This window comes from Nestor notabilis, unplaced genomic scaffold (genome assembly GCF_000696875.1).
Source record: "Nestor notabilis isolate BGI_N333 unplaced genomic scaffold, ASM69687v1 scaffold1435, whole genome shotgun sequence".
In the NCBI taxonomy this organism is placed as follows: Eukaryota; Metazoa; Chordata; class Aves; order Psittaciformes; family Psittacidae; genus Nestor; species Nestor notabilis.
In genome coordinates this window covers 15,391-28,520 of record NW_009927664.1, presented here as the reverse complement: position 1 = coordinate 28,520, position 13,130 = coordinate 15,391, and the positions used below count along the sequence as shown (strand labels likewise).

The window sequence follows — 13,130 nt, the reverse complement described above, 5'->3', positions numbered from 1 at the left end:
TCCCTACAACACATTTTGGTGTGCTCTTTGCTATTTGCTAAAACCATGGGCAAAGTCTTCCTGCTTGTAGATGTGTGCCACCTTTCGTAGATGAAAAATCAATCCCTTTCTTCTTTTTTTTCTTGTTTTTCCTAACAGGTCCTGGGTTATAGGTGCCATAGCCCTACTCTGCCTATTAGGACTGACCTGGGCATTTGGACTTATGTATATTAATGAAAGCACAGTCATCATGGCGTATCTCTTCACCATATTCAATTCTCTGCAGGGAATGTTTATATTCATTTTCCATTGTGTCCTCCAGAAAAAGGTAAGACAAACAGTTCCCAGCAGCAGAAGAGGTGGTAATGAGGTGTTTTGTTGCCTAACAACTGCAGTGTAACATCATCTGTGTGCCCTGAATTCATCTCACACAGATTTATCTCCATACATCTAATAAGAGTGGTATTTAGACTGGGAACCAGCAAGATGCAAGGGAATGAGGTGATAACAAAGATATGTGGCAGTGGCATTTCAGCAGCCTGGGTGCTGGCAATGAGTGCATTAGAGGCAGGGGAAAAGGCAGCTGACAGTTGGCGGGGCTTTACAGTAGCAAACCTGTAAAAGGGCTTTACCTGCTATAAGCCAGATTTCCTTTCCCATATGCTAGGGTGAGATGGGAGCAATTCCACAAGCATCCAGAAAGTCCTCGTGTGGCTGGGTGTGCGCAGCAAAATAGAGCTTTACATCCTTATTTGCAGTCCCTGCGGTAAATCCCTCTTTTCTATAGCAGCATATATGGGTTGATAGTATGTAACAGGGGCTGCTTCTCCCACTTTTTTAAGAACTGAAGGATCTGTGCTCTGCAAGAGTTCATTGGCTTTTGTATTACTTGGTCCTAATGTGAGCTTTTGGAAATCTTCCTCAAAGCAAGCAGAGTAAGTGCTTCTTGATAGAACTTGAAGTATGCCCCAATTAACATTTGCAAGATAACAGTGGAGTAAATTAGTTAAACTCTGGGGAAAAAAAATCAAAAGAAAATCTGTGTGTGTATGTGGATCAAACTTACAGTCTCTGACAATAAGTAATTAATATTTTTAAGAGCCATTTTATTCTTCACTAAAATTCAGTAGTACAGAGCTCTTCATTTCTCTGCATGTCTGCTGATAATTTTTTATGTACATCTTTGTTTCAAAGGGCAGTTTCTTTAATATAAGCAGAGGGAAGAGTTTATAAATGGATACATATGGGATGCAGTTTCTCAGAGTAACCAGTGGCTTTTGGTGAAGTGGCTTACTGGGTAAAGTCAGGGCCATGCTCAGGTCTGTTCTCCATCCAAACACCCCAGGTTTGCTCCAGCGTTACCCACATTTTCCTTTTCAGGGAGGGGAGATCTGATCTATGAAAGCAAAATTAGTCGTAGCAAGTGAGCTCTGGGAGTGATGCCTGTGGAAGGATCTGCAGAGCTGTGCAAATATGTCATTCTTGAAACCAAAGGAAGACTTTTGGGGTTCAGAGATTTGTTCTATCAGCTCATCTCAAATTTGAGCATCTTAAAAAGCTTAAAAGCTTTATCTAGATGCAACTGCTTAAAAGCTGTATCAAGATACATCAGCATGATGATCCCAAAACCAGCAAAAAAGTTTGAAGGCAACATGATAATAAGACTGTAGGAAGCAGCACCAATACTAGTTAAACCTGCAGGTGCCTCTTTGACAAGAAATCTTTATTTCTGCACCCTTCTCACTGAACCATCCTCTCACCTCCAGGGCACCTTGCAATGAATAAACCGTAACCCAGCATCTCAACAAAGCACTGCAGGCTTCTTGATTATCTGGGTGCTCACTTGGCATGGAAGAACCATTCTCTTTTCTCTCTTAAGCCAGTCTACACCCTTAAACCATCCCTGACGACTGTGGGATCACTCCTGATTTATGGCTCCATGGAGGGAAGGAGAATGCAGCTGATTCCTTGCTGTAGGGTAGATGCATCTCTCTGACCTATGAGCCGAGGGAGGAATTATATGAGAGGAGACAGAAATTAAAAAAAAATGCTTTCCTTTCCTATCTGTCATGGACTAGAAAATCAGCAAAAAGCTACAGAGAGGCAAACAGTGGGTGGCTAATTAAAGCAATTGAATTATTTTCTCTCAGCAAAGGATTGATGAGGCACTTGAGCATATTGGGCGCTCATGGTATTATGTTTGTCTCAGGCGCTTAAGGAAGAGCCTAATGAAAAAGCTGTAATTTCCTATTTAAACAATTGTTTCACACAGTTTTGAAATGCTCACAAATAGTCTGGCAAAATTTCATGGCTAACCATGCTCCAAGGAATGTCAACTGGTGTTTTGGACATGCATGGGATTTGAGGGTTGTTTGGTTTTTTTTACAATGGACAGCGTGACCTGCTTTTGGCTTTTCAGTACAGACTGTTCATTTTCAGTCTTGGCCCATCTGGTTTCTGGGTATTGCTACCCATAGAAAGTCACACCCAAAGCTCAGTCAAAGCTTAGATCCTGCTCTGGCACAAGTCGGTGTAGTTCTCCTAAAGCAAAGGAGGTGGTACAGCTTTACTCCAAACAAGGAGTTGGCCTGGATTGACTGCAGTGCCCATTTAAAACATGACTGGCTTGCACTTTGCTATGGGGAAGCAGACTCCAGCCACTCCTGTGCACTGGGAATGTAACTTCTAGGGCTGTTAGCTCTATAGTTTCCTCAAGTTTCAATTTGACTGCAAGAAATAATCTATCTAAAAAAAAAAAAAAAAACCAAAACCAATAGCTTTTTTTATGTTTCTTTTGGAATTCTTCTTCTTAGTCCCCTGCCAGAAGCAATAACTTTTAGCACCTTGATGAGCCAATATGCTAGTTTATATCAAATCTATGAGGATATTAATTTTCAGTCATAAATAGTGTATCTGTAGTATCTCCCATGCTCCTTTGATGTGCCTCAGAGGAAGCTACAACTGACTGGTGACAACAAGCATCTTTGCTTGCATAAAAGCTGTCCCTTACACCATCATAAACAGTGCTCATGTATCAAGAGCATTCAGTTGCAAGGTGTAATTCTTCCCCACATACTGCAGCAGCTATCGTTTTAATGAACCACTAAGGAAAAATCAGGGGCTGTATTAAAAACTGGAAGGCAGTGGGTTGGAGGAGGAGCTAACCATCCTTGCTCTTTCCTTGGCTAGGTACGTAAAGAGTATGGAAAATGCCTGCGCACACATTGCTGTAGTGGGAAAAGTACAGAGAGCTCTATTGGCTCAGGAAAGACCTCAGGGTCACGGACACCTGGAAGATATTCCACAGGCTCACAGGTAACTTGCCTTTCTTGTTCAGACCCCAATGCTTTGCACCACCATGCCAATACCCTTCGTGGCTGTGCTGGGAGGATATATCCTCTCAGCACCAAAGGAGCTGCTTTAGGGCTCTCCCCAATGCACTCAAAGAGATTTGCCTCCCTCCCAGGCTTGAATTCAACATGATGACTTCCATTAGGATCTGATGGCAGTTAGTGCCTCTCCAAAAACCTTCTAAATAATTGTGATGAGAATAAAAAGTCCAACTTTGCCTTCTAGAGGTAGGTGGGTGGTCATCACCTGAGCTGTTCTGCCTGCTGTCTATGGGAATCAGGAACTGGGAGCATTTTGCTATGCTACGTCCCAGTGCGTCCTTTAATCATGAGCTGAAGGTTGTCACTGCTTTTACCATGTACATGATGCTGTAACAAGCAAGTATTTTTCTTGCTACGAGAAGATTACAAGAGAATTGCAATAGCCTTTAGAGTGAAAAGACTTACTTTCTGGCAGTCGGTGATTTAATCAATTCCTTGCCTCACTCATTTTGCCTTAGTTTACAGACATTTTAGGATAAGCCATTGTGGTCAGGTTATCTTATTAAGTTACTGGATTTGTTATACCTTGGCCACCTGAATATTCAGGTTTTGTGTAGTTTGTGCACTTAGCAGTTTTGAAGCTTGTACATAGAGATGCAGATTTATGGATGAACAGTTCATATAAAATGAAGAAGCTTACTTCTTAATCAATAGAAACCAAACACAAATTTATTCACTATTACTAATGAAGGTAATTATACATGGCAGTTCCACTATTAAATTATGAAAGACATGCAGCGAGTAACAGTTTATAACCTCACAGGAAAACCTAATTTGTGATTAATGCCTTAGAGCAAATTATTATTTATTTTCAGCGTTTTCCAAGATGTCATCCAAGAGCTCCCCTTTGGCATTTACATAGGTCTGGATGCTGTGCAGGTCAAAAAACAGCAATAAAATATGGAGCCTCTCTCCAGGAGGCCATCACATCCCATAGTAATCAATAATGTCCAAAACTCACTATATCCAGCAACATTAGCAACATTGAACTTTTTTGGCTTACGTAACTTGGCTACTTGGTAGACTCTGTCGTCTCTGAAAGGAGTTGATTTTAATAGGTCCTCCCTTTTGGCAGTCTCAGCACAAAAAAAACAAGCCCTTTTGAGGGTGTGCTGAGTCTCCTGGCAGCAGTCGTCTCATGGCAGGTGAGGTTTGAGGTACCAAGGCAGATTATTTTACATACAGAACCTTGTCCTTGGAAGGATGGAAATGCCTGAGACCTACCATAGGCAGGAGAAACCTCACACAGGTGATGGAGAGTGGATGGAAATCATTCTGAGTTGTTAAAAGCATCTGATCAAGCTTTTTAGTAGAGAAGTCCATGAAGAGGAAAACTCCTAAGATCTTTTTTTTTCTCTGAAAAGCACTTAGGAAACATAATAATTAGTCCACAATGGGTCATGTCAGAGAAATACAGTAGATTAAATGTCCAGGAAAAAAATAATTGCTGTAAAAGTCCATGGGCCTCATGTTACATTGTGCTTCTATTTATAGAGGACTAATGCATGATTAGGAGAAAACCATTACTACATGGTTAATGAGTAGACTAGGAAGCACTTTTCAGCTGTGATGACATGAATAAGCACTGGAAGATCTTGCATGGCTAGGATCCCACTACGGAAGCACTGGATTTTTAGCAATTAGGAAAAACATGGTCTGTCACAGTGGAAACCAGCCCTCCCAGTCCCCCAGACCACCTAAGACCATTTTAACACAGCCGTGGGACACATCCATCATACTCAGAGAGGTGAAGTGAGAGAGTTTTCCCTGCCACATGGTTGAACCACTTGCGAGATGTGTATTGACTGATTTTTGAATCTTTTACAAGGTCTCGTTGGAGAGAAGCGAGACAGTGGCATAAAAGCCACAGAGGTAGATACTCCACAATGTATCTGAGAAACAAAGCAGAAGGCAAACATATTCCAGACACTGTCTCCCCAGCAGCAGAAGCTATGCCACAGATGGTAAAACCATTCCAGATTTTTCAGTAGGGGAACAGAAGTCATTCATTTTTTTTTCTCCCAATATTCCCCAAGATGGATAATAGCTCTAGAAAAATTCTGTTCGTTCAAGGACACCAAGACACAGATCAAGGCTTCTGTTACACTTCACAAAAAATAAGACACAAGCTATCTGAGGTAGAATAGGAAGCATGAATGCTCTTGTGTCTAGGTTATTTTTCCAGTATTTGGTACTGTATTGGTAAATCTGTAGCTTGCATGCTCTGGGTTTATTTTATATATGATTTCTATTGCTTTTTTTAAATTTAGATGTATGCAATCCAATTATGCATATCTTTGGAATAGTTAGGCAGGTAGGGTCTGGCATGAACAAGGTGTGTTATAACAAACAGCAACTGCTTGCTTACAGCTGGCTAGAAACAAGTCTTATCCTGAGCTAGACATGCCAATAGCCATCTTTAGTGAGCCAGAAAGAAACCTATGTGTAGCTGCTACAATTTCATTACCTGCTGTGATTCAATCCCTCTTCAGAGCCGGATTCGTAGGATGTGGAATGACACAGTTCGAAAGCAGTCCGAGTCTTCCTTTATTACTGGAGATATAAACAGTTCAGCTTCACTCAACAGAGGTAATTATAAACTATTTTTAATATTTCTAACTCTTGTGATGGGTTTAAGGAGTCTGAAATGTGTTGCCTCTCCCCCCGCCCCTTCTTCCTTACCTCAAACTGCACTGGACCCTATTGTCCCACATAAGAGAAGTCACTGTGATAACTAGGAGGAGGGATTTTGGTGGTTATTGCCTTTTTTCCCTTTACTTTTACACATGCATTTTCAAGACTTGTAATTTCTGTAAGGCAGTTAGGAAAAGCAAAAAGGGTAAATGAAAAGAAGTCAAAAAGAAATCTCCCCTTTCCCTCAGCAAACTGCTAGAGCCAGAAGCTGCTGGGGTGTCAGGCCTCATTGTTGACAGTGAAAATGGGCCGTTACAGCACTGTACAGCCTGTGTTAAGCATCACAGGAATCCTGAGTGTCCTGGGTATGTAGCAATACTGTCATCTTTATGGAACCGAAAATGAGCATAGATGTAAGAAAAGACTGTGCTTGGAATAAAATTGTCTGTGTTGTTGTTAATATACCTAGTTTGAAGAACTGACTGATGTGAACTTTATAGACATCTGCAGAGGAAAGGCTATCAGAAATGTATATGCCAAACAAAATGTGGTGCCTGGCACAGAAGGAAATCTGAACAGCTTTTTTAAAACCAGTCTCTTTTCAGGGAGTTGCAGGAAAACAATAGTAAGTGAATACCAGAAAAGAGCCTCAGACATTGGTTTCTTTCTCCTCGAGTACACTTACTTTGTGGCTTAGCTTTGAGCAGCCAGATGCCAAATTCTGTTTTGTGTATATGCCCAGTTGATGCCGGAATTAAGAGGGGATAGAGTTGGGATTACTGGGTGCAGGTGTTCTCTCATGATGGTAAAAATCAAAAGTATTTCCAGTTCTGATGATTGGACTCCAAAGCTCAACTGAGAATTGAGTTGGGACTTTGATTCTTATTCAGCCTTTATCCACTCAGAATTCCCACTGATTTTAGGATGAGTTTTGCCTATGGATAGGCTCAAATAATTTTGACTGTGCTGTTAGTAATACTGAGTGTTGGGTAAGTGGGGGTATACAATTCAGTTCTCTGAATGCTATATACATCTCCCAAATTAGGGCAAAGGGGGAGGCAGTGGAGATGTTAATTCCCTCAACTCACTCTGGTGGTTTTTCACTTTGCACTGAAGATTCATTAATAAAGAGGGCTAGAGGATGCCATTACTGCAAATGCCTGATTTATCCATATGCGTTGCTTTTGCCTCTCTCTCTGTCCTTGTATCAGAGACTGGACAGCTACAGCCAGGCTTCTCCAGGGCTAATTTAGAGGGAGATCAGTTGTTGCACAAAGGTTACAGCAAGAACCCCTGTTTCCCTTGTCCATCCATCACTCCATCTTGGTGGGAAACCTAAATGTGTTATGCATGAAATGTTTGCTCCTATAGTTAGCTCAGAAACTGACCTGCCCTCCAATGCAGCCGAGGCTACAAAGGGAAATGTTTTAGCAAGCAGGATCTTCTGGACTTATCAGCAAAAGAGAGGCATCTCTCCCGTTTCAGTTTAGGCTTCTTTTTCCGTGCAAAGAAGCAAGTGTGACCATAAATCGGGAAAGCTGTGAAGAGGTTTCAAGTAGGCAATCTTCATTGCAGTGTGGTGAGAACCTGTTACTAGATGAGCCTGTTATTTAAAGATCCGTTGGGAAATGAGCTGCTGGGGGAAACAACTTCAAAGTGGATTTCATCTAGCTATTTTCCTTTGTATCACTGGATGAGATGAATCACCCAAAGGGCCTTAATCTCTCCACTAACTACAGAAGCAGCCTGTTGACTGTCTTGGAAGGGAAGCCTTTATAGGTGGGACACTTAAGTTACTTGAATAAGTTGTACTATTATACAGGGGCATCCTCCCTCTTTTTCACACAGGCAGGCACAAGATTTGTCGTCGTCGTTTTTTTCTTTCCTGCAAAACGGAGGTTAAAACATTGAGAGTTAGTATCTCCAAAGCAACAAGTGGTCAGTTCTGCTAGGAAAATACACCTGACATCTACAGTAATCCCAACTGCATGGGGTCCCAGATATTTCACACCTTATCCTGTTTATTCCATTTGAAAAGTTCATTGTCTCAGGGCTTTGCATAGAGCACACATCGTTTCTTCAATCTCTCTAGAGAGAGCTGCAGCCTGAACAGGTCAGTGGGGCAATGCAGTTTGCACAGTTCCTGTCTTCGTCTTAATTTTTAATACATATCAAGCTTTAAAAGATCTATTTCATTAATATTTTATTTACAAGTGTGCAGTAAAAGCTCAGAGGAGTCTAGTGTGAGCCTTTAATTATATGGTTAGTAGCTTTCCCTGTCCAAGCATGACACAACAGGCTTGCATACCTGTTCAGAAGTCCTTCTCCAGACCTCCCAGCCTAGGCACCTTTTACATGAAAGTATCTGTATTATCCCACATTAAACATTCTTTTTGCACTGGTATTTTTCCAAGAGCCTTCAGACAGTAATCCCCTTTCTAAAACAGGGAGAAAATGATCCTTCCTCCCCAGAATCGTCCCATCCTTCAGGTTCTGGCCCAACCATGTTTTGGGCCAGTGCTGAGTTTTCATGTTTCTGTCGTGGGAGCAGAAAACAATGAGACATTCTCCAACTGAGGTTCTTTCCAATTTAAGCCTTTTTTTCCCTGATATCATTTATAGTATTGTTGGTCCCCTGCTGCTTGATAAGGTCCCAGGCAAGACTGTTCTCCCTATCCTTATTACTGTATGATAACCAGCATCCCATCCCCTCTTCTTCTTCCATGAAGGTCCTGAGTGTCGGTCTAGAATATGGTATCTCTATTAGTGCATCCCTCCTTTATACGTGTAATATGTATTTTTCCAATTCAGTAGATACCACACTGCTTATGGCTTTTTTCAGCTCCAGATCCTCTGTTATCTACCACCCATCCCTTCCCCCCACTTCCCAAAGTAACTGTCCATAATGTTATTTTTTTTATTTATTATACCTGGAATTTTGGGCATAACCCCAAGCTTGCATGATGTAATGTGTTCTGTAATGATAACTGTACTCACACTTGATTCCTAAGACTTACAGGGCCATTTCAGATATTTCCTTAAAGTAATGTCTAATAACAGCTCAGTCCAAAATGTTTATTTCAGGCTTTGTTTCCCCTTGCTGCTCATTATAGCTTACTAATGATGTGTATTTGGAGTTGTTATGCCACTGAAATCAGGAGTAAGGGAACAGAAAACAGCTGTGGAATTTCTCTTCTACTGTCAAATGAACAGCATGTCAGTCCACCCCATGGTCATGGACTCTTTTTCAGGATCCAAGGGAATTCATTGCACTCCCACTCCACAGCCCTGCCCAATTTTTTCCCACCGTGGGCCTGGCTGGATGTTTCTGCCATCTATTTCACATCCACCTTGTTCTCTACAGCTTTTCACAGAGCAGAAAATTTGCAAGGGTGTAAAAGCTGAACCAAGCTGATTACCTTGTGAGTAGAAAAAAGAACTCTCCCTTTGCCTATAGGGTGTTTGGTGTAAAGTGGTCTTGATAAAGGCACTTGGACGCAATGCTGAAAAACTGGACCTCAAGGGATGCATGTAGGATGGACTGTTTGCTAAAACACTATTTTGAAGGCTGAAAAGTAGAAGGTACAAAGAAAAAGCAACAGACAATTTTCCTTTGTGTTAAGTTCATTCATGAGGGAAATGCGGAGCAGATGACTGCTTGGTTCTCACAGCAGTCTTGGTACTTAAGCTAAGGACAGTTTTTAAAAAGAGCTAGAGATTAAAAGCAATTAACAGCATTACTGTTATTCCAATTCTGCTGTACTTGTGCTTTGGTAATTTAATCATGGACCTGTGCTGTACGTATGGATGGAGCAAAATGGGGTGTCTCTCAGCACAGCCTGATGGCAAAAGTAGATTACAGGGGACCACTATAAGCATGAGCACTGCTGGTTCTGATGGTGCAGCACAGGCCTGAGTTTTGCATATGTCCAAGTGGCCACCTCAGGAGCATGAGGGACATGTCTGTTTGCACCTTCAGACCATGATTGTCAAAAAGCACTCAAATAGCTGAGACAGCCTTGCAAACAAGCAGTCATAGCACGAAACAGCAATGTGACTCCAGCCTATTTTTAGGTGAGAGGTAATACAGTAATTACTGTCTCTCTTTCGATATGAGACAACTGGGAGAGAAAAAGGAGATCATCATGAACTATATGGTACTTTGTTAGTCTTCAGGTTTTCAAGTTGGGGCAGGGTGTGATTTTTTTTTTTTTCCCCCAGAGGAAAAATGGAAGTTATCTGTTAAAGAAAGGAATGTCCCTTATTCTGTTGGAGCTTGAAAGCAGCAGAAGCAAAGAAGAGTTTGTCACTGGTATGAGGCAGTACTTTGTTATAGGAAAATGCACTGATGGAGCTATGTATAGCCATTCAAGTTAACAGATAAGGGAACCTTATCTTAATTTGTGGTGAAGCTTACTGTGTCTTAATGTTTGGGTTTGTGGGGGTTTTTTTCCCTCTTTGAGGAAATAAATGGACTAGGGCTAAAGCCACCAGATTTCTTTGAAAATAAAAACTACACCAGAAGTCTGTTGCATTGGGTCAAGTGCTATACTCCCACTGTAATGCTCTGAGTCATGGCTTGCAAACTAGATAGCAAGTTTAATAGTTTATTCCATTAACAGTCTTGCTATACAAACAGCAGTATGTGCGCCTCTTGTCTTTTTGCTGTACACATATATGCTTTATGTCCCATCACACCCAATGCACTGCAAATCATCCCCACCATGCTCAACGACAGAGGTCTCCTGGAGGGACTTCTTGGTGTTCTGTATTGCTGCTCCATTTGTCTGAAGGATAAGAAACATCAGGGAGCTGTAAGAGCAGCTTACCCCTGTTTAAGGAGGGAGCTGTAAGAGCAGCTCACTCTCTCTGTTTAATGAGGGAGAACAGTTGGGAGCTTAGGGGAAATAAATCCAGGCCATGCCCTCACTGATGGAACATGGTCCCACAGTAGCTTAAGCCAGCAAGCAGAGCTGGGTGCTGGTCACAGGGTCTATCCACAGCCCCAGACAAGATAAAGGCATGAATCATGTCTAGGGTCCGGCCGAGAGCAGCTGGAGATGTTCACAGAGACAGGGCTGGAAGCTAAATTATAATCCAGGGCCAAACTCCACCCAGGAGACAGACACAAGGCAAGGACTGGGTGCTCAGGACCAAGCAGGGGGTGTGGGTCCCAAGGGGGTCATCAGGATCCCGACAGCTGATGCAGGATTGAAGCCTAGGACTTCTGGCAGTTCTTTCTGCAGGATGGTGAGTCTTAAATATGAATTCATCCTTGTGGCCCTGAGGATCTGTTCATGAGGGAGCATGCCTTTGCCAGTAAACCCCATCACAAAGTTATCACAAAGCCCTAAAATCCCCAGTATTGGTACACCAGATATTATTCCTGGCTAGGAAAGCCATATTCATTCCCTGTTTGTTCCCATGCAAATGGGCTGAAATCAGAAATGGAAATGAGGGTATAGTTTGCCCCTGCCACTTGCTTTTTCTTCCAAAATGCACAAGTGTCATTGCATGTCTCAGCTTCTAAGTAGCACTCCAGAATAAATACTTGATTTCCCTTTGCTTTATTATCTCTCCCCTGCGTTTTTATATCAACTACAAAGATTTAATCTGAAACATACACAGGAAAAAGGGAAATTATTGCTACTGTTTTCAGAGATAATCAGTTTAATGTCAAATTCATGTGGATTTCTTCATAATGAACAGAACAAATTGAGCTCAAATTCAAACAGTGGGAATCTGAGTCAGAGAGGAAAATTAAAATGAAGAACATTAATATCCTGATTTCTAACCCAACCGAGACCTGATTGTTTCCTAAATGAAATCTTCCCTCAATTCCTCCCACCCACCCAAAAATATAATTAAGCTATGATTTCCAGTCTGAAATTGTATCTGTGCTGTTAACTCAGCAGGGACAACTGTGTGTGTTGCAGGAAGGCTGGGTGAAGTTTTAAATTATCTTCAGGTGGCCATATGATGTTGCATTTTTAGGAAGCAGTTATTTAGAAAACACGGTAGAAGGTGAAATTCCTCCTTTGGTAGGAGACTGTCACTCTAGAAGACGGGAGCTGCAGGTTAGCGCTGGGGCAATGCAGTGAGTCAGGTTTCGGTCACTCTCCCCAAATCTTCCGTTAAGGCTCAGACACAGGGGCTGCATCTCAGCAGTGCAAGATGAAATGCTTTGATTCAGCTCTCTGCAGGGGTGGTGGCTGTCATGGTCTGAACTTAACTTGGCAATGCATCAGCGAAAATGGGGTAGAGTTTGGTGTGATTAAAAGGATAGACAATCAGAGGAGGCCAAAAGAGAAAGAAAAGGAAAGAGCAAAATGGAAAAAGGAAAATCAAGTCAAGATTCCCCTGGGAATCTCAAACCCCATCCCCCGGTACACTTCAAAGAGTGATTTGCGTGCTCATTATAGCCCATTTGTGGTGCTGACCCTTTGCTGCCAGTAACTAGATAAAGCAGAAGGCAGGTGGAAATTTGGACCATGGAAGTGCTACTGTTGTCATGCGTCAGTCTTTCTCAAGGTGCTCGTTCAATTGATGGATTGATGTGACCAGCGTGACAGATTTCTGCTGAATTTATGTTGCATATAAAACAAATAACAAGCAGCCAAGCTCTGGGAGAGATGGAAACACCTCTACTCATCTAGATAGGATATTCAGAGGGCGCCATCAACTGATCTATCACAGTCTATCTAAACACTTCTTACCATCTTTGAGTAACACCTATGGCTCTTCTGGTTAAAAATATTGGAGAGTAAGTATTTTCTCTGTTTTCTTTCCATTTGTTTTAGTTTTATAGTTGGCAGCAAACAGTGCGCCAGTTTCTCTGATGTCAGTCAGTTTTTGTGTCATGTCTTTCAGAGGTGGTTTTATGGTGTGAGGGTTTTTTCATTTTAACTTCACAAGTTGTGGCCATGTGAATGCGCAAGCTGGCAGACAGAGTTAGTGATGACCACTGACATTTTTAAACATGTTTTCAAGTTTGCCAGATCTTTTTTTTTTTTTTTTTTTCCCTTATATTCTTGTTCCTGCTGTGGTACTGGGTTTGGTACTGCATAGGTTTAATGCAGCAGACTCCAAGGTGCCTGCAGTTGTCTGTCTCCTTCAGACACTTTG

At 41.8% G+C, this 13,130-nt stretch overlaps 1 protein-coding gene across 1 annotated transcript in view; it reads left to right on the top strand.

The window, feature by feature from the left end:
* Positions 1 to 13,130, top strand: part of LOC104405414 (latrophilin-3-like) — a gene marked incomplete at its 5' end in the record, with an annotated part of 262,781 nt that overhangs the window by 234,459 nt on the left and 15,192 nt on the right. The window contains 3 exon segments of the mRNA XM_010014137.1: positions 139 to 307; positions 3,169 to 3,294; positions 5,864 to 5,960. Coding sequence (XP_010012439.1) covers positions 139 to 307; positions 3,169 to 3,294; positions 5,864 to 5,960 — 392 coding nt within the window.